Source organism: Malaclemys terrapin, chromosome 10, assembly GCF_027887155.1.
Source record: "Malaclemys terrapin pileata isolate rMalTer1 chromosome 10, rMalTer1.hap1, whole genome shotgun sequence".
Lineage (NCBI taxonomy): Eukaryota > Metazoa > Chordata > Testudines > Emydidae > Malaclemys > Malaclemys terrapin.
This window is the reverse complement of record NC_071514.1, coordinates 81,319,724-81,340,963: the sequence shown is the minus strand read 5'-3', so window position 1 is coordinate 81,340,963 and position 21,240 is coordinate 81,319,724. Positions and strand designations below refer to the sequence as shown.

The following is a 21,240-nucleotide window of genomic DNA, read 5'->3' as shown; positions in this document are numbered from 1 at the left end:
AAATACAGACAAAGAGTGGGTGAAAGGAAGTAATTCCCGCCCCATGTTAGAGAGAGCGAATGAGATCCTGGATTTCCAATCTTCTGAACGAGGGGCAAGAAAGTCTTATTGACCTGCTAAGGGAACTGACCAAGGAGCACTCGACGTTGGCGAATTGTTTCAAAGGGCTCAGGCTATCAGATGTAACACCGGAACTCCTCAAACCATCACCACCACCCGGTAACAGAGCAGTTGGTTTCTTAATTGCCAGCCTAGAACAGATCAGAACGTGCTAGCGTGCTTTCCCAGTGGAGTGGTGGGTTTATCAGAAATGCCCCCTGCCCCAGCAACGGGCAATTGCCATTCCCCATACCCTTTAAAAGCATCGGTCCCTCGTCACACACGATCCAAACATGGACAGGTCCCGCAGCGGCTTCTGACACTAGAATCTTTGCCCCTATGGGTAGAGAGGGTGCTTTATTTTATTTATTTATTTATCCTGGAACAATGAGCAAAATGATTGACACCGCTGTGAATTGTCAGATGGAATCACATCAGCGTAAGTGGCCATGGAAGAACTGGTGATAGAACTGGACCCTGTTTCTTGAAACGCCTTAGGGCATGGTTCTCAACCAGGGCATGGTTCTCAACCAGGGCATGGTTCTCAACCAGGGGTACATGTACCCTGGGGGGATGCAGGGGTCTTCCAGGGAGTACCTCAACTCATCTATTTGCCTCGTTTTACAACAGGCTACATCGTGACGTCAGTACAAACTACAATTTCATACAGACAAAATGAGAAAGGCCATGATTTTAGTAACTAGTGGCCTGTGACACTTCTGTATATTTATGTCTGATTTGGGAAGAAGTCGTTTTTAAGTGAGGGGAAACTTGAGATACACAAGACAAATCAGACTCCTGAAATGGGGACAGTCATCTGGAAAGGTTGAGAACCGCTGCCTTGGAGTTGGCCGAGTTCAGAGTGAACAGTTCCAAAGGGACTGGTGTGTTAGACGCTTTTGGTTTGCCCCGGTCTATTAACAGAGCCTGGGTATTTGTCTTTCTTTCTCCCAATTGTTCATTTAATGTACTCTGCTCCTGCAGCAAGTTCTAGGAAGCACATGAACTTCTTGTCCCCCCTTAGAGGCTGGTTCACCTAAAAAGATAAAAGTCTACTATAGCTACTAGCTATGGGAGGTACTCTGTTAGCTCAGCTGGCAAGGACTCATCCTGTTAGCTCTGTCGGCCCTGGGCTCCAATGCTGCCGTCGGGATTGGCAGTACATGGTACAGCAAGGGTTAACAATTAGAGCCAGTCAGAAAATGAGGTGGAGGTGGTAGCCGCAGAAAACTTCGATTTTTCATATTTTTAAATGAAAACCAAAAAGTTTTTGCCAACCACTGAAAACACTTTGGGTTTGGGGGCTTTGCTTTGTTTTCATGGCAATTCAAAACCACCCTGTCCTCAAACCTCCAATTTTCCACTCAAATAACCATTTCGAAGGACAATTTTCAGCGTGCTCAGGCAGTCAGGCAAGCCAGCGGCAGCGCTCCAGGAGCTGGTGGTAGATCTAGGACCACAGGTGGGCACTGGACCAACACCCCCCCAGAGCTTGCAGTCCACGAACCAGGAGCGAGAGCGTGAAAGCCCCAGACAGCCCCTCTTCTCTGCCTCAGGGAAGCAAGATCCAGGAAGCAGTGCTGGGAACTGGGGCTGCGCAGTGCTGATGAATCAGCTTCCTGTCCTCCTCCTGCCTAGGGCTGGCTTTGCAGGTGTGTGTGCACTGCTGAAAGAGTTAATGGCCTAGGCAGATATTGGGAATGTTTGAAGACAGCAGCATGTGATTGCAGGTGGGGCAGGGCGGAGCTATGAATCACTTTTTTTTCTTTTCCCTTCTTGCTGTTACCTGTCTATCTCCACACTGCCTACCGGCAAGAGCCCTACAAGAATCCATCTTCCGGCCCCAGGAGCCCTGGAGAAACTGATCAGGCAGCAACAGGCAGGATTTTGCTGCAGGGAAACAAAACGGCTGATCCCATTCGGAGAACTTCAGGTCAAGAGAGAGAGAAATAAAGAGAGGAAGGATCGGACTGAGAAACCCCCATGGCTGCTGCCTATCCGATTTTCTGGATTTTTTTAAACTGTTCTTTTCCTTAGTATTTTATTTTATATTATCATTGTGCGAAAGGGCAGGCGGAGAGAGGGAAGTGGATCTGGTGGTAGAAGATTCAAAGGGATTGTGCCACTATCAAAGCACCTGTGCGTGCGAGCGAGTCGCCGGTCACCTGGCTTACAGCATTGGAGACCTGGGAGTCAGAGGAAGAATCCGTTTTTCTCTGGTTTTGTCTTGCACGGAGGTCGCCTGGGCTGGGCAGAGCTGATGAGTAAATGAGAAACCAAGTCAGCGTCTCTCCTGAGCGGAAATAGCCAAAGAGGCAGGAGACTTGAGGCAGAGCGTGGGAGCGCTTTGTGGAGAAGCCAGACCAGCCGGAGGAGGGAGACGGGGGAACCGCTGCTGTGTCTAACACAAGGAGGAGAAAAAAAGCTAAGTTATTTAAAAACCGGGAACTAATTAACTCCTTATTTATTGTCAGGGACTAGCGTTCACTGGTGTCGCCGGCTCCCTTCTGTGTCTGACTGTTTGCCGGGGCTATGGCTCTCTCCCAGGTGCAGTGTCTGGATGACAGTCATGTCAACTGGAGATCCAGCGAGTCCAAGCCGGAGTTCTTCTATAGTGAGGAGCAGAGACTGGCTTTGGAAGCCCTGGTCTCGAAGGGGCCGGAGGCCTTCTACGAGGTCCTCAAGAAAGAGAACATCCGGGACTTCCTCTCCGAGCTGGAGCTTAAAAAGATCATGGAGTCGCTGGAAACGTACGACCCGGGTTCGGAGTATATCCCACGCCATGGGGGCGGGGACAGCGACGGGGACTGCACCAGCCAAGTGGGCGAGGGCGAGTTGGCGCCCTCCTTGGAGTACTGGCCCCAGAGATCCGACCGCTCCATCCCGCAGCTGGACCTGGGCTGGCCCGAGACCGCCGCCTACAGGGGGGTCACCAGGGCCGTGGTGTACATGCAGCCGCCCATCGACGGGCAAACGCACATCAAGGAGGTGGTCAGGAAGATGATTGTCCAGGCTCAGAAGGTGAGATGCGCGCCGATCGTTAGGGCAGGAGTTCGCTCAGCTAGCCAGAGCGGGCCAGATCCCAGAGTCCTCCTCAGCCAGGCAATGGCCTGCAAGGGAGGTCTGGCTGAGCGCTGACTGCAGGGGCCGGCCTGGTGCATCATCTGTTCTTCCCCATTAAGCTTCACAGCCACGCTTATGGCTCAGATTCTGCCGCAGGCCAGGGAAAGACCTGGAAGCCTGATCCAGCTTCCCCTGGAAACAATGGGAATCTTTCCTTTCACCCCCCCTGGGCCCTTGGCAACCCAGAGGTTGTGGGGCTCAGAAAATACAAACTAGTTGAGCTGCTATCGCTCTCCAAGCCCAAGGTATCAGCTTTCCCCTGATAATTATCTCCAGGCCCTGGGGAACTGCACGTGGCTCTGCAGAGTACAAGGGATCAAATTCTGCCCTGGTGCGAACAGGTGAAGACTGCTGGCATTGCTCCAGCTTACATAAGGGCTGAATCTGGCCCAAGGTCTTCCTGTTAGTCCTAGTCAATTGCATCCTGGTTAATAGATGACGCAAAATTGATTAGTGGCTTGCCCAGTCCAGGAGCGTTTGATCAAAACCAGTATCTGCCCCATTTCTGCAGCAGACATTCGGTAAGACCCACCCCAAGGAAAAGGTCCCACACCTGATTACGTCCAGCCTTTGCAAAAATGAGAACGAGCTGCTTTGCTGCGTCTTAGCATTTAATAACGCTCTGAGCAGGACCTTGAGATAGACTTAGCCACAATATACTGGTGGAGGGCAGTGAATGGCAAATGGAGAAGTCGTGATCCGGAGATGGGGGACTGGTCTGGGAAGTGTCTTCACCCAGCGGGAGGGTGAGCGGGATGGGGGAGGTGGTGGAAGCAGGTAGAACAGGGATGTTTAAGGAAATGAGGGCTGTGTACTGAGGGCCTCCTGTGACCGGCGTGTGGAACGCCCCTCCGAATTAACGCCGGGACTGAGCCTCGGTGATGCCACATATGGCGATTCAGGCTCAAAGCTGCGCGCTGCTCCTGGCTCTGCCCCCGCCTGGCTGTGAGACTCCAGGCTAGTCATCAGGCCAACATTTTCAAAAGTGACCTCAGACTTTCGGTGCCACCCAGCTTGGGGTGACTGATTTGCATGACTGCACCGTGTCTACCAGTCCAGCGGGAGCTGTGGGGGCTCAGCCCCTCGGAAAAGTAGGTGTCTCCAGGGGAGCACCCAAAATCAGTGTCCACTTTGACCGACCTTGGCCTTGACCTGTCCCTGCCTCAGTGTCCCCACTGACTCTTACCTACCTCCCCTTAGAGCTGGGGTGAAAGAGGAGGGCCATGGGTTGGCAGGCTCTGCTGTGGGGGGAGGGAGGGAGTTTGCAGAGCTTCCTACAGCCAGGGAAGAAATCTGGGGGTGAGTCTGACCCAGCCCCGGATGCCGTGCAGGGGAAGAGGAAGTCCTGTCCTCCCCAGCCCAGCCTAGACTAGCAGCTGAGCCTGGCACAGGGTAGGAGTCACCAGCTGGGTCTTCCCCAGTCCCGCCCTCACCCCACAATGATTTACCTCTCTGCCGGCTGCCCTGGGTACCTGAAACATACTGCTGGGGAGTGTTGCATGACCACTCTTGTGGTTTCTCTTTGCTTCCCCATCAGAAAGTCATTTTTCTGCGGGGAAGCAAAGAAATCTGCAGGGGACATAAATTCTGTGGCTGCGCAGTGGCGCAGAATTCCCCCAGGAGTAATCTGAGACGTACACACAGAGCTTTCTCTGCAGGCTGCCCCACGTGTGCCACTCGGACATTGGGGATCAGCAGCCGCAGAGGTCACATCCCTGTGTCCTGACGTGACCTTGTCCTGAGCATTTGCCTGCTCCCCTGCTTGCTTTTCAGTCAGAAGAGCAAGTCAGGGAGCTGCTTTGATGCCTTAGATCCCAACGGGAATAACAGCCAATCTTCATCCAATTATAAACCGCACCGAGTGTCTCTTCCAGGCCCTTGTCGCCAGAGGGCTGTGTATTTGGAGAGGGCGGGTTTCCAGCAGGTCCCGTAGCAGGCAGAGAGCAAGATCTGAGAACACGTTTGGACCAGTTCTGAACGCGGGCTGCCAGGTGTGGCTGGGGCCACGCTCTCTCAGACGTGCCATGATCAGTCCATGCCGCCAGCCAAACAGCGTCTGAAACCAGTTTAGAGGGGAGCCATCTTTAAACCAGTCTGCAAACCTCTCACTCAGGACGCGCTTTCGGTAGCAGAGCGGCTTTGCGTTTGAGTGGGCCTCAGCCTGGCTTGGGATGTGGGGAGAAGGGGACTTCATTCCCCTCTCAGCCCCGTCGTCGCAGCCGAGCTGGGGTCTCCTAGGTAAGGAAGGGCTGGTTGAGGAAACCCAAAAATGAGGGGAGAATGTTTCCCATCCCCCCTTGTATGCTCGGCTCTAAAGGCACAAGCTGGGGCTCCGGAAGGCTGATCCAAGGAGACGTTTTTGTCCAGAGCCCCTGGTATAAAGCTTCCTGGCCTGGCCCTACATGCCCCCAGCGGCGTTTGGAGGCAGGACAGCGTTCTGTTCACACGACACAGGGCTAGACCAAGTCCCTCTGACTTCTACTGCGGCCGACGTCCCGGGAGCTGCCGCTGGGGGGTGCGGGAATGCAGATCCCCAGGGCTGCCTCATGCACAGCCACATCCCAGCTTGCGGAGCGTGGTCCAGCGTTCTGCAGGGCATTAGGGCCAGGCAGACGGGTCGACACCTCGGCCCTGGGGCGTGATCACCGGAGGAGGCGCTGAGCACGAAGCCAGGGCGGGCTTTGAGCCAGCATTCCCCCCCAATGGGCCATGGACTGCGGTCGGCCACCTACACCCTGACTCCGTGACTCCTGAGCCCAGCCGGGTGTTCGATCGCTGCATGGCAGACCCAGCAGGAGGAGATGGAATAGGGAACGAACGGACACAGGCAACGCATCACCTCACCATCAGGGAGAACGTCCTGTCTTTAGGCCTGGCCAATAGTCCCTGACCCTGGTTCATACACTCCCTGCTGACCCTGCATTCCCGTCGCTTCCAACTCCTTCCCTGGGCCTCTGACTCAGACTGCGGCTGGGCCCCTGTCCCTCCCCCGGCCCAGACCCCTTCATCCGGCTGCTGGAGGCAGCCTGTCTGGTTGGGTCGCTGCTGCCACATTTCGTTGACATCACGATCGCCGGCCACTGCTGTCCAGCTGCCTCCCTGTCGCCATCCCTGTGTGTGTCGGGATGGACCGAGCGCCTGTGGGGCCCTGGCTGTGTCCACCGCTGCCCCGTCCGCACGCTGAGCTCCCAGAGTGGGGAAATAAAGTGGCTGCATTGGAGGCTCGATGCAGCAGGAAGCCTTGCTCCAGACCGAGGAGAGATGCATGGACAGAAATTTCTATGACACATGCATGGTGGAGGGAGATCCTTTTGCAACGGCATACCAATTCCGCGCCTTTCGCATTGATTTAGCTGGGGAGCAACGTTTGTTCAGAGAGGGCTGGGGAGTGGGAGAGACAGGAAGCGTGATCCAATGGCTCAAGTAGAGCACGAGGGCTCAGGAGAGTTGGGTTCTGTTCCCAGCAATGCCACAGATTCCCGGGGTGACCTTGGGCAAGTCACTTCCCCGTTGTGCCTCAGTTTCCCCAGCTGATGAGGATAGTCTCCCATGCAGGTGGCGGTGTGAGGCTCTGTTCATTACCCTTGGTGACGCGCTTTGAGATCCTAGGATAGAAGGTGCTCTGAAAGGAATGGGGCTTATTAGGAGTTTACGAGTAGCCGGATTTCTCTGGTCATTCCATCGTTTGTGTAAACGGGTGTAGCAGCCCCCTCAGCTGTGGAGCAGGCTTTTCGTTGCTATCTCTGCAAAGTTAGCCAGATAAATTAATGGAGACATCCCATCTCCTAGAGCTGGAAGGGACCAAGGGTCATCGAGTCCAGCCCCCTGCCTTCACTAGCAGGACCAAATACTGCTTTTGCCCCAGATCCCTAAGTGGCCCCCTCAAGGATTGAACTCACAACCCTGGGTTTAGCAGGCCAATGCGCAAACCACTGAGCTATCCCTCCCACAGATGTGACTGTCTCTCTGCCAGCCCCACGGTTGCTGCTTTCTAGCTTTAGCGGTTTTCTTCTTACTGTCCAGGTGCTGCCTTTATGTCATCTGGGTCATCCCATGATGAAATGGGAAAAGGCATTTTACCTACATCATCTGGAATTTCCTATTACCTGCAACGTGACTGAGTCCTGCCGACAGCTTGTTGCTTCATGTTCTGGAGGGGCATTGCCCTGCGTCTGGCTCTTAAACAGCTGGGAAGCACAGCTGCCTTCCTTTCCCTGGCTCAGGGTAGCGACCCTCCCTGCAGACTCGGCACCTGATCCCAGCAGCAATTGGGAGCCTGAGCACATTTGGCCCATTGAGAACGGAAAAAAAAAAAAAAAAGAAAAATCCCAACACCAAAGCAAAGCGCCAAGGCTGCTAATTGCGTACAGAAGAGCAAAGTCCCTCTGACGTCCTTACTGGGGCAGGTCGGGCACACACACCAGCACAGCCATCAGCTTAGTTTGCATGCGCCGTGTGAAGCCAGGAGAACATACACCCCTTCCACTGGGTTTTTCTTACTTTGCAAAATCTCCTTTGGCGAAGAGGGAAGCAAGACTTGGATGACCAGACGTTCCAATTTTATTGGGACTGTCCCAATATTTACTTGTTGGTCCCGTGTCCTGACTGATGTTTGGTCGGGACGTGAATTGTCCCGATATTTTGCCCTCCGGCGCACAAGTGGAAGAGGCTCGCGCCCCCCTACCCCAACTCTGCTCCGGCCCCGCCCCGATTCCGCTCCCTCCCTCCCTCCCCCATTGGATCCCTCCCCAAACTCCCGCCCTTGCCCCGCCTCCAGCCCTGCCTCCTCACTGCCCCATTGGATCCCTCCCCAAATCCCCGCCCTGACCCCGCCTCTTCCCCAAGCACTCCGCATTCCTCCTCCTCCCCCCTCCCTCCCAGGCTTGCGCTAATCAGCTGCATGGCGGCGCAAGTGCTGGAGGGAGGGGAGAGAAGCAGGACGCGGCAGCCCGCTCAGGGGAGGCGGAGGCGAGCTGGTGCTGGGGGACGGGGCGTGGAGCTGCCGGTGGGTGCTCAGCCCCCACCAATGCTCTGATGGCTCTTGGTTGGGTTTTTTTTGTTTTGTTTTTTGCTCCGCCAGCACACCCCCCGCGTCCCGATATTTCACGTCTCTCATCTGGTCACCCTAAGCAAGACAAACTCCAGCTATTTTGACTACAGCTTCAAAGAGCTTGTGCAGGGCTAAGTGCATCTGTCTGGCTGATTCAGTCCGACGACAGGGCTGCGTTCCCACCGGGTGCTACGTGCAGGCAGGGCAGTGTTGTCAACCTTTCCAGACAGCTGGACCCCTTTCAGGAGTCTGACTTGTCTTGCATACCCCCAAAGTTTCACCTCATTTCAAAACGACTTGCTTATAAAATCGGACATAAATACACAAACGTGTCCCAGCCCACTATTACTGAAGAATTGCTGACTTTCCCATTTTTACCATATCATTATAAAATAAATCGATTGGAATAGAAATATTGTACTTACATTTCAGTGTATAGTCTGTAGAGCAGTATAAACAAGTCAGTGTCTGTATGAAATTGTAGTTTGTACTGACTTCGCTAGTGCTTTTTGTGTAGCCTGTTGTAAAACTAGGCAAATAGCCGGATGAGTTGATGTATCCCCTGGAAGACCTCTGCGTACCCCCGGGGGTACGTGAACCCCTGGGACAGAACTGCTGGCCTAGTGGTTATGGGAAGGGAAGGGAGTCAGGACTAAATCCTACAAACACAAAGTTAAGCCCTCATATAGGTGTTCTGCAGGATCGGGGCCTACATGGCTAAACATTTTGCTGAGTTTAGGGACTAAACCTAGTTTGGTGACACAGTTGGAATGGTAAACAGGAGAGAAAGATGGGCAGGCAGGACTCCCGAGCACTGTTCCTGTCTCTGGGTGAGAGTATCCCCTAGTGATTAAAGCAAAGGAAGGAATGCAAAACCCCTGATTCTATTCCCAGCTCTTCCAGTGACTTGGTGAATGACCTCGCTGTGCCTCAGTGCTCCCTATCTGTACAATGGGGATAATATAGACATGAGACAAAGAGGCCCTATTCAGATTAGTTTTAGGGCAAGATTCAGGTTCAAGAACACACCAGGATAAAGCAGACCTGAGTTTTGACATGGCATTGAAATCTCACGGACTATTCTCATGGGATTCTGACCCCAACCAGCTGAAAACCTCACTGGCTCAGGAGTGCTCCCGTCTCAAATGGGGGAATTCTCAAGCAATCAGTTGTTTTCACAAGACTTTGGCTCCAGCGGAGCTGAAATCAGAACCTATCGAAAATATTGGCCTGGAACAAAACCGTAGGAAGTGGTTTTTTGAATCTGCCCTCAGAGTTTGCGTTAGAGATTCCAGGTTTGGTTCATCTCTAGTATAATCAACTTTATCTACCTGCCCAGGAAGTTGTGAGGTTCAGTTAATTACTGTTTGCAGAACGTTTCGTGAGACACCGATGAAAGGGGACAGAGATTATTAATATTAGTCATCCCACTTATAGCTTTCCCAACACATTATTGCTCTAATTGTGTGCTTACTCTTATATATGCTCATTAAATAAACAGGCAGCAGGCCCAAATGTTGGTCTTTGATGGTGCAGAAAGTAGGTTAATAAGAACTCCAATTTCCCCTATAAAAAATGATCCCACAGTTCACACGTTGATCAAAGCACCCTGATATGATCCGACCTCCCTTGTGCTTCCTGGATGGGCACGGGATTTGTACGTGACACGGCAACGTCCATTAGACGGACTGTGAGCTGGAAACCTATATAAACCCCCCATTGTTTCTCAATACCTGAGCCCTCCAAAAATGCTGCACAGCGGCATGTTCTAAATACCACGCCAACTAGTTGGGATTGACGGATCCAGTTGGAATCTGCTATGGAGTAGAGACCGTCTGGGCTTGGATCTAGGGCTCTCCTTCTCCGCTAGGGAGGTTTTTTACCTAGCTGAAAGCATTTCAGTGGGGGGAATTGTCTTGATGACACACCAGCGAAGAGAGGGAAAAGTCGTTGTGTGCAAAGGATCCGATTCCCTGCTGCTTTGGTTCCAGTATAGTGCTTTTATACTGTCAAGTGCTCCAGCGTCAGAAAGGCAACAGTGACTGATCCCTTTGCAGGGAAGTAAATGATTATCCAAGTTATAAGGGGGGGATGAAGTTTTTCCCCCCAGAGCCAGGGAAGCAGCCTGTGCTATGTGCCGGCACTCCCAGGCCTTGGGAAGGGCTGTAATCAGCACAGAGGGCCGGCCTCCTGCTTTCTCTAGCACACAGGACTTCATTCTTTGCAGATTAAACCCTGCAGCTGAATTTTTGCCCTTTTCATACTGATTTCAAACAGGTTCCCGCGGGCGGACCTGTGAGCAGGGTTTGACCCTGTGCTTTTGAACTCCCACGGGAATGGGGGATGGGAATGATTTGTTATTAGACCACCTCACCCACCCCCTGCCGACACCCAATTGCGATCATGGTCCTCGTATAATCTGTCTTGCAGCAGCGTCCAGAGACCCAAACTGAGTGTGAGCCCCACCTTGTGCTAGGCAATGTTGTGCAAACACACAGCAAGAGACAATCCCCGCCTGAAGAGCTTACAAGCCAAATGGACAAGAGCGCACAAGGAGAAACTGAGGCACAGGGCGGGGCCATGCCTTGCCCATGGTTCAATAGCACGTCCATGGCAGAAATAGAACTTGTCCAGTCAAGACTGGGTGTCCTTTCTGGATGATGTGCGTCAGCCAAACACATGTTACTGGGCACAATATGGGGTACCTAGGTGACATTTCATGACCTGTGAGAGAAAGGTCAGCCCAGATGATCTACTGGTCCCTCCTGGCCTTGTGTGGCAGGGCAGAGTGAGCAAACCTGGACAAGGCAAACTGGCCAGAACGTGCTGAGGGGTTTGGGGGTTTGCAGCTCTGTGTCTCGACTTTGCCTCAGCAGAGAGAGGAACGCCTCCTTTCAGATTCCTGCCTTCAGAAACAAGCAGCCGATGCAAAGAGAAGATAGGACAGAGCTTCCTTTGGGGCTGGAAATACCATCGACCTTGCAACATCAAGACCCCAGGACACATGCTGCCTGGTGGCACCCATCACAACTCCACTGCCCGTGGCCAGCAGTCACTAGAAGGGACCTGCATCATGTAGGGTTTGTTTCTCGTTGATTTTATTTTTAAAGGCGATTCCCACCTTACGGATCCTGTATGTGATTATTCCTTGGCACTCACTTCGTTCTTTTCATTTTCAAAGCCCTTTGCAGCTAACCCTCGGAGGCTGCTAACTGTTAGCAGCTCCGTTTTCCACGGTCTCAGGTTCCACATGGAGGAAGTGAAACAGAGAGGCTAAGGTCCATATCCTCAAAAATATTTAGGCATCTCACTCCCAGAGGTTAGGTGCCTACAGAGGCTTGTCCAAAGGCACAAGGGGAAACTGGTTTTAGAGGTGGGCTTAAGACACGGGCCGTTCCGGCTCCACATCGCGCTGGAGTAACACAGGACTGGGAATTTTCCCAACTCTGGCGTCATTTACAGTATGCATTTCAATTAACTGGGATGGAGCCATTATACGTGAAAGGAAAACCGGGGCCTCTCCTTTCTAATTGTGGTTCTGACATCGAGGCACCTTACAGCCTTCAGCAAGCCGTTCACAGCCTGATATTCATAAGTCCACGTACCCCACTGAAGTCAACAGGCACTAGGAGGGCTCTGTATCCTTGTAAATCAGGCAGTCAACCCTTCTGCCTTGGTTTTCCCCATCTGTAAAATGGGAGTGATCATACTGCCCTGCCCAGCACACGGGACGTGGGCGGATTCATCCACTGGTGCTCATAAAGGGCTTTGAACCTTGCTAAGGGCCGGGTAAATGAGAAGGGAGAACACATTTGTAAATGGTTCTTTTTGATGTCTGCAGTAAAGGACCCAGCATTACATTTCGCTTCTCGCAGCAACTCCCAGTCGCCAACGGGGCAATGAGGGGTGGGTGTGCACCCTACCGTCTCCTGGAAGTGAGTGAAACACCCAGATTCCATTCCTCCTGGGAGCTCTGCTCCAACTCTCCTTGCTCCTGAAGGCAAAGTTCCCCAGCGGGAATGTGAAAGCAGGTGTTTAAAGATCTGTGTGCTGTCCCTGCTCCGGAGGCAAAGTACAGCCAGGGAGCTGCAGCCAAGCTCTGCGCCGCTGAGAAAACGGCAAACAAACAAATCAGCAGCCCAAGTCACTGTTTCTGGTGCCAGGTTTGCTCGGTCTGCCTTTGCAACGTCCTCTCGTTCATGGCCTTTATCACCGTAGGGCAGCCCTGGGCAACTCCCCAAGCAAAGCCGCAGTGGCCCCGCCACCCCTGAGCTGTGGCAGTGCTAGCAGTCGTGAGCACACTAGCCCAGGGCCTGGAGATTCGGGGTTCTGTGGAACAATGGGTGGGAGGCAGATTTCCAGGGTGGCTTTTTCAAACCTGCTCGGGATTGGCCTCTTTCTGCTCCCACTGCAGTCAGCAGCAAAGCTTCCCCTGGACGAAGTGGGAGCAGATATAGGCCAATGCTGAGCTCCTTTGAAAATCTCTCCCTCCAATGTCTCCTTGAGTTACACTTAAAATGTTCCTGCACCCAACAGCCCTACAATGAATCCAGATGACTTGGCAGGGGCAGGAGGTGCAAGAGGATGGGACCAGTCCCTGGCTATCACAGGCAACCCCAGCATAGCATCCCATTTATAAAACAGAACAAACTCCAGCTGGGTGTGCGGTCTAGATAACATAACCAGGGTGTGGAAATCAGGTCATGCTGTGCAATCCAGTCACTTAAGCTCTCCGTGCCTTGATTTCCTAATCTATACACTGACGATAATCAAACTTCCCCGCCTGCCAGAGGTGCTGTGATGCTAAATTAATTAAATTAATTATGCTGCTTTGAGAGCCTCGGATGAAAGGGGCAATATAAGTGCCAAGCATAATTCTGATTCTACTCCACCTGTATGAGGAAAACATTCCAGGGATTCTCTTAGTCTCAACATGCGTGTCTGGGTTTGGTGCACAGACAACGTCCTCCCATCACAGCTAACTCTCACTGTCCAGCTCAAATGAATGATCTCCCATCGGAGCCTCACACTTCATTCGGAGTGAGGGAAACCATGTTACGCCCGGCAACCCCGTTCTCACTCCTACAAGCAGTTACCAAACCCAGAGCCTCCTAGGAATGCTGAGGAGACAGAGAAGTAAAGTGTTGCAAGTGATGAACCAGATCAGGAGCCGACCGATTCACACCTCAGCACCTCTGTGCTGCATCCCGACCCACAGCAACCACAGGAGAATTCCCAAGCGTGCCGGGCAAGGCAGTGAATGGATTCCCGGTTTTAGCTGGCACCTCGGCGCAGCTTCTGCAGCTGAGTTGAATGGAGGTGGAGCATCAGCTGTTTGACATGTGATTGACATGTGTGCCGCCTACGAGGGCTCTGGGAAAAATGGCATCTCTCCATGCAGCGTGCAAAGCCTCATGGGAAACTCAGGCTCCAAAATCTCCGAGCCTCAAAATAAATGATGGGGTATTCAGCAGACAAGGGACAACACACCAGCTAGTATGTTTAAAGGTTAGAGGAACCTTTCCCCAGAGCGCCTACTGCAGGGTTCTGTGCACCTCCTGGGCTAGCCCTCTCAGAGGCTGGGTTCTGGACTGATGGACATGGGTCTGATCCAGGTTCCTATCCCCGCTTGACATTTCTGCATTGCCGGGCTGTTGAGCAGACCCCTAATGGCTTTCAGCTGTGCTTTCCCTTCGCCCTGCATGTCACTCGACTCACCCCATCCAGCTCTGACTGCTATTCTACTGAGCGCAGCCCTCAGATCAGTCCCTGCTGGAGGGTGCAAATTCCCAGACAGACGTAGGGTAAGATTCTGTGCCACGCCAACTCGCAGCTCCGGGAGAAGGGGGCAAATGTGACAGTAAGCCCCCGTTGTGCCCTGCCAAGCCTCCAGGGGCTGAAGCAAATGCCCAAGCATTACTGAGGCTGGGGGCTGATCCGAGGTATGGCAATCCTGCTGGACTTGGAGTTACAAACACCCACCCCTCAAACACACACCTCTCTTGCACCAGGGCTCGTGAGGGGACGGGCACACGGATGCCCTGTGCAACGCCTGCACCGCGGGAATTCTCCCCAGCCCAGCTGCAGGGCTTTGCCAGCATGCAGGGGCCACGGCAGGTGTGCTACTCTCCTCTGGACAGCTCAAGTGAAGCTACACCGACCGAGTGCTGCTTTGGGGTTTAAAATGACCTTGTGGAAGGAGGCGTTTAAAGATCCGGGTAACGTCGCTGCTCCGGAGGGCAAAGCACAGTCATGGAGCTGCAACAACAAAGCTCCTCACCACCGAACAAACAAATCAGCAGGCCTGGCTCACTGTTTGTCTCGCTGGGTTTGCTCGCTCTGCCCTTGCACCTCAGCGTCACTGGACTGAACACAACAGGGCCAGGCCCAGCACAACAGCAAACTTCTCAGCTGCAACGCCAGGACTGGAGCCAGAAAGATGACAGCCCGTGGCTATTGACACAGTAACGCTGCACACGCAGTACAGGCCAACAGCATCGCCCCCTGCCACAGCAGCCGGCCACGGCCCCCCAAAATGAAGCTCATGCCCTGGCTGGATCAGGGCACATGTCCCCGTGGGGTGGAACCGCACCCTGAGGTGGCTTTCGCTCCCATCCTCCCAGTGTCTGTTTGAACCCGCAAGGAGTCAGCTCCCCCCACTGGATCTTTTCCAGGGTGCTGACAGGTGTGTTTGTTTGCACATAGGGAATGGCATCCTAACCAGCACAGTGGGTCATATAAACAAAACAGGACAGGCAGCAGGACGCGACACAACCAGCCATGATATGCGGTAGTTGGGCAGCCCGCTTGAAGGACCACGCGTAGTTCCAGCCAACAAAGGAACGGTGGGTTCTACCCAGTGTATACTTCCCAGTGAGCCAAACTGCACAAATTCTCCTCCATCACAGCACCTGATTAAACAGAGCAGCCAGGCGTGATCCCTTGTAACTATGACAAGTTGCCCGCGACTTTCAAGGAACACTGCTGGCTTGCAGCTGAGCCAGCTTTTAAAAAGGAAGGTAACGTCACTGCAGATCTTACCTCCGGCCCTAAGTTCCCAACCTTTTCTCTGCTTCAGCGCACCTCGACACCTTTCATTATTTTGAGGCACGTCACCATATGGTCTCCAAATCAACTCACCCTCTCATTGCCTCGCTTTAAGCTGTTCACCGCCCTTGTGATTCACAGTCTGTACAGTAAAACGAATGATATTAGAGTCCGGCTCTGACATGAATCAAAATACAAGGGAAGGATTTTTGGTTCTCATGTGTCGTTTTTCAAAAAATTCCGTGGCACACCTGTGAGGAAACGCTGCCCTAAATCATCTGGCCAATGTCTGTGGCTTTACGGTCACGTTTTCCTCTTCCCCTCCTCCCCACTGCAGAGCGAAAGACGCACCTAAACCAAAAGGGGAAGCTGTGAAACTCTAGCTGAGGCCTGGCCTGACATGAGTAATTAACACATGGAGGCCTCATCTCTTGGAGGATGGCATTAGGGAGCAATACTTTGTCCTCTGACATCCTTCGGTTAGGGGAATCTTGGGTGTTTCTGGGAGCAGCAAGAGGTAAGGCATTTGCAATCTAGGGTTGCCAACTTTCTTTCTGATTGCAGAAAACCCAACAGCCTTGCCTCGCCCTGCCCTGCCCCCAGGCCCCTTGCCCCAAGGCCCCGCCTTGGATCACTCCATCCCCCCTCCCTCCGTCGCTCACTCTCTCTCACCCTCACTCACTCGCTCATTTTCACCAGGCTGGGGCAGGGGGTTGGCATGCAGGAGGGGGTGAGGGCTCCGGCTAGGGGCCCAGGGATGAGGGGTTTGGGGTTCAGGAGGGGTCTCTGAGTGTGGGAGGGGGCTCTGGGCTGGGGCAGGGGGTTGGGATGCAGTAGGAGGTGCAGGCTCTGGGAGGGAGTTGGGGTGCAGGACGGGGCTCAGGCCTGGGGCAGGGGGTTGGGGCACGGTAGGGGGTTCGGTGTGCAGGCTCTGGGCGGCGCTTACCTCAGGTGGCCCCCAGAAGAGGCAACATGTCCCTCCGGCTCCTAGGTGCAGGAGCACTGGGCGGCCAGGGGGCTCTGTGCACTGACCCATCCAGAGGCGCCGCCCCTGCGGCTCCCATTGGCCGCAGTTCCTGGCAATGGGAACTGCGGAGCTGGGTTGATGGCAGGGGCAGCGCACAGAATGGACATGCTGGCCGCTGTGGCCCGGTTAGCAGTGCTGACCGGAGCTGCCAGGCTCCCTTTTCGCCTGAGCATTCCTGGCAGCCCTATGCCAGACAGACGTGTAGACCCTGTCCCTTTCACACAAGGAATCGTAGCTTTGCCAAAAGCAATCAGCGACCTGGGCATCTCGTGCTACATTCCACTGTTAGAAAAGGAGACTGTTGAGTAGGGAACAGGAGTCAAGACTCCTGGATTCTGCTCCTGACTCATCCTTATGACTTTGGGCAAGTCATGTAAACAGTCTGGCTGAATTCCTGGCTCATTTGATGTCAGTGCAAGTTTTGCCACTGACTTCAACAGAGGCAGGACTTCACCCTCTGTGCCCCAGTTTGTCAGTAAAATGGGGCTAACAACACCTCCCTCCCAGGGCTTAATGAACGCTCATGAAGCACTAGACGTCGTCAGCCGCTGCCGGCTATAAAGTACAAAGCGCTCGGCTTGGGGCCGGAATGCAGGCTCAAATGACGCTAAGATGGAAATCTCAGAAGTGCCCTCATTTGCAGCCTGTCTTCCGAGCCAAGTAGGGTGGCCAGATGTCCCGATTTTATAGGGACAGTCCCGATTTTTGGGTCTTTTTCTTATATAGGCTCCTATTACCCACCACCCCCGTCCCGATTTTTCACATTTGCTGTCTGGTCACCCTAGAGCCAAGGGATTTGCATCCGAAGAAGTGAGGTTTTTACTCACGAAAGCTTATGCCCAAATAAATCTGTTAGTCTTTAAGGTGCCACCAGACTCTTTGTTGTTTTTGTAGATACAGACTAACACGGCTACCCCCTGATACAGTACAAGTGGAATATTACAGGGTAGACGTGAAGGGTACTGCTGGCTCGAACAGCACGGTGCTACGAGATGGTTGGGAGGGGGCTGATCTCATCTCCGAGAGTTAGCAGGGACGTGCGCATCGACCATTCGGGCAAGGTGATGGAGATTTCCTTCCGAGGCTCAAAGACTTTGCCGGCGTGAACGTTTTTGTTGTCCAAGACAGACAGGAGAGTGGAGGTGTAGTGTGGGGATTTTCGAAGGGTGCTACCTCCATGGGGCTCTTCTGACCAGCTGTGGGGGGACAGGGGGTGCATTCAGCTCAAGCGGTTGACACTTGTGTTTTGGGAGCTAAAGGACCCAGGTTCTAGTCCCTGCTTCTCAGAGAGGGGGATAATATATCTTGGTGACTCCACTCTCTGCAGAGCACGTGTAAAGGCTGCCATCTTGGCCAACATACCAGGACCTTCCAGAGCTCAAAGCGTGAGCTGCTACAGTCTGAGCTAAAGAGTCAAGGCTCAATAGCTGGGGGCTGTAACCGGCCCATATCCTCTGTGTATTGGGGGGGGACCCAGCGAGTGACCCAGGGGGCTGAATTTTCAAGGCACGGTACGAGTTTGCAGAGCTGAGTAAGGTCCAGGTCTCGTAGAGACATGCACACAGGGGTAGTTCCATTGACTTCTAGGAGACTGCTTCCCTGGGTAAAGGTACCGCCGGTGCATAAGCGCCAGCAAGATCAGGGCCCTGAGCTGGTGTGTGTGTCCCCAGCTTGCCTGATGTGAGTTTGTGCTACTGGTGCTAGTCTCGGGACCTGCTCTGAGTGCAGCTCTGCCAGAGAAAGGTGGGGTCCTCACCTGGTAAGCCCCATTTGTTTGTATCCTAGGCAGATCGCAAGTTCTTGCCAGTTAAATTCACATCACCCTGACGACCGTCTTGCTATGCTTCCAACTTCAGCTCCAATGCGAGCTGAGCACGCGCTGCATCCCAGTCCACTAGAGTTGGCGATTAATCATAGAAGATCAGGGTTGGAAGGGACCTCAGGAGATCATCTAGTCCAACCCCCTGCTCAAAGCAGAACCAATCCCCAATGTCGGATCTCATTTGAACACGAGGGTTGCCGGCTTTTGGTTGGTACCGCGCAGAATTCTACATAGCGGGTGTCAATCAGAGGCAGATAAAATCATTTAAGAATTGCCTTGATGGGGAAAGCAGCGCGGTAAATCAGAGGGAAATCTCACTTCCTTAGAAGGCTAGAAACACTTGGATGGCACCAGTACAACTACACTGAGGACTAGTAAACATTTCACAGAGCTGGTCTTGCCCCAGGGATCAGCGAAGGCAAGAACTGTCTTTTTGTTCTGTGTTTGTACAGCCCCTAGCACCACGGCCATGGCTATAATAAGTAATAATAATTTCAGTCGCTGACTTGAGGCGGAACAGCAGGGGTCAGTCAGTGAAGCTACTCACGGCACTCTAGCCTGTGTATATCATTTGAACTCACCCTCTTCTGCCCCCTCCCCTCCCTCAACAGGTCGTGGCTGTGGTCATGGACATGTTCACGGACGTTGACATCTTCAAGGACCTCCTGGAAGCAGGCTTCAAGCGGAAAGTTGGCGTCTACATCATTGTAGATGAGACCAATGTGAAATACTTCCTTCAGATGTGCGAGCGAGCACAGATGCACACCGGGCACCTGAAGGTAAGCTGGGCACCGAGGGCGTGGCGCCGTGTAGTGGGTGGCTATAGGCAAGCAGGATTGGTCAGCTGGAAGCTAGGATAGAAAACTCGGGCTTGATTCTGCCCTGGTGTCCTTGGTTACCTCCATGCACAGCGAATGCATGAAAAGCAATGTCACGCATGAGCCCGGCTGGGTGATGACACAGAGTGCCAGGTGCGGGAGAACCAGGCCCACTGCCCTGGGCAGCCTCAAGGCAATGGCACCGAATTGCAGCCGAGCGCAGCGTTAAGAATAGCGGGTGCCCTGGACGGTGCATTTTGCTCAAGCCCACAGGCTAACAACCTGAAACGGAGGGCTGCCTCCCACTCAGGACGCCACAGCCGGCTAAACAAAGGGAGCTTGGCTGCAGGTGAGACCATTCCAGCTGGTATTTTCCCCCAGTTTACAAGCGACGGCGCTCGCGCTGCCTGTTATTATCGTTTCAAAGGCCGAAGAGCCGATGGTGCCATGAGTCGTTGCAACGGCTCCTGGTTCGTTCTCAGAGCTCTGCCTTGACTCAGGAGGGGGCAGAAAGAAGCCAGCTAAGCACGTGGCCCCCACAAGCAAGTCGGAGGCCCCGCTTTCCTTCTGGGCACAAATGGGGTGCAGATCTCCAGCAAGCCCCCTGCTAGCCCCTCCGGGCACCACTGGAGAAGGGTGTGTTTGTATAAAATGAAGTGGGGTGCTGGCTAAGCCAGGCAGTGGGGCCTAGTGGCTAGGGTGCATCCGTGGCACTAGTCCCAGCTCTGCCCCTGGGCAAGTCACCTCCCTGCAATGTGCCTCAGTTTCCCCAGATGTAAAATGGGAATAACGATGCTGCCTTCCTTCACAGAGTGCTGTGAGATCGCCTGATCGGAGCTAGTGAGCGTTATTCCATCAGTGCCCCCCGCCCCCGCTCTCATTTCCGTTTCAGAGACGCACACACCCCCAGCGTCTCCCGCAAGCTGCCAACTATGTGTTGGTCATTCCCATTAATGGCAGGCAGGGCCAGATGGCAGCAGCAGAACAGCTGCTGGGTGATGTCGAACACCCAGCCCGACACGGCACCCACGGAGAGAGAGTAACAATGGAAGGACTCTGCCAGCCCATGTGTTCACACTCAGGCAGGGAGGCAAGGAGCGACTTGGCTTTGATGTCACAGTCCTGTCCCCTTACTTTAACAGGAGAGACATGTATTGTAACCAGTCCCTGGCAACAGGATCTCATAGCTGCCTCTGTGCTAAATACATCTGCCACACCAGGCCTGACAGGGCTAGAACGCAGAGCCCCCCGGCACTAGCCCCTGCCACTTGAGCTAAAGGAGAATTATCACTCCGGTGGAGTTTTTATATTGACCAAGAACATGTAGGATCAAGCCCCACAACTAGGCAGAGCAAAGTATTACAGCCCTCCAGAGACTAAACTATTGTGTGCCACATGTAGAGAACAGGGAAGGTCAAAGTGCACCTGTGTCCGAGGCCCGTGCAGTGGCTGGAATGGATTCTGGGAGATATACCCGCACGTTGGTTGTCTAAGCGCTGCACTGCCGGGTCCATTTACATTGCGGGGGGGGCAGGGATCAAGTCTCCTGGCTGGACAGCACCAAGAATGTCTGGGATATAGAAATAAGAAACTGGGCACAGGGCATCACCATGGGTTTGGTGCTCTCAAGCTAGTCCTTCCACCGGCATTTCACCTGCTCCCACAATATCTAGCACTATCTGGCAGCCTCTGTTCTGGACAACCTCCAAGAATGTTCCAGGCCAGGGACCTGTGTACTTTGGCAAGCCGTGGGAGAAAGCTCCCGCTAGTGCTGCTGCTAGAGATCTGGACCACGCTAGCCAGTGTTACCAAGGCTCACTGGTTGCATAAGCCCATCACCCAGAGCAGGCGTAGTGTGAATGCAACGGGCGGATGGGAGGGGTTCCCAGAAGTAACTAAAGCCAGCAGGGCACACCTTTGGTCCTACCTACCTGCAGAACAATGATCAAAAGCCGGCATGCACCAGATGGGTGTGTGGCTGTTATCACAAACTCCTTTGATGCATGGGAATCTCCTGGTTTCACTTTCAGGCCTGCTGACCGGCCTGATTTTCCTGGTTGTACTTTAACCACTGGGCCATAAACCACTTTGCCTTTGCCTTGCTTGGCACAGCAGATATCTACCTTGAGGAATGCAGCCACGTGGCTCCAGCCACCAAACGGCTCTCTGACTGGCATCCACGCGCATTCATGAGTCTCCCACCTCTCGAGCTAGCTGGAGAATGGCTGTCACGGGGACTGTGGCACAGAGAGAA

The 21,240-nt window shown here is 53.6% G+C and overlaps 2 protein-coding genes across 9 annotated transcripts in view; one reads left to right on the top strand and one right to left on the bottom strand.

The window, feature by feature from the left end:
• Positions 1 to 21,240, bottom strand: part of SLC5A10 (solute carrier family 5 member 10) — an 88,624-nt gene that overhangs the window by 22,834 nt on the left and 44,550 nt on the right. The gene's annotated exons all lie outside the window — the stretch shown is intronic.
• FAM83G (family with sequence similarity 83 member G) overlaps positions 1,881 to 21,240 on the top strand; it is a 32,050-nt gene continuing 12,690 nt past the window's right edge. The window contains exons 1-2 of the mRNA XM_054043001.1: positions 1,881 to 3,120; positions 18,780 to 18,947. Coding sequence (XP_053898976.1) covers positions 2,632 to 3,120; positions 18,780 to 18,947 — 657 coding nt within the window. The 5' untranslated portion in view covers positions 1,881 to 2,631. The remainder of the gene's footprint in view (positions 3,121 to 18,779; positions 18,948 to 21,240) is intronic.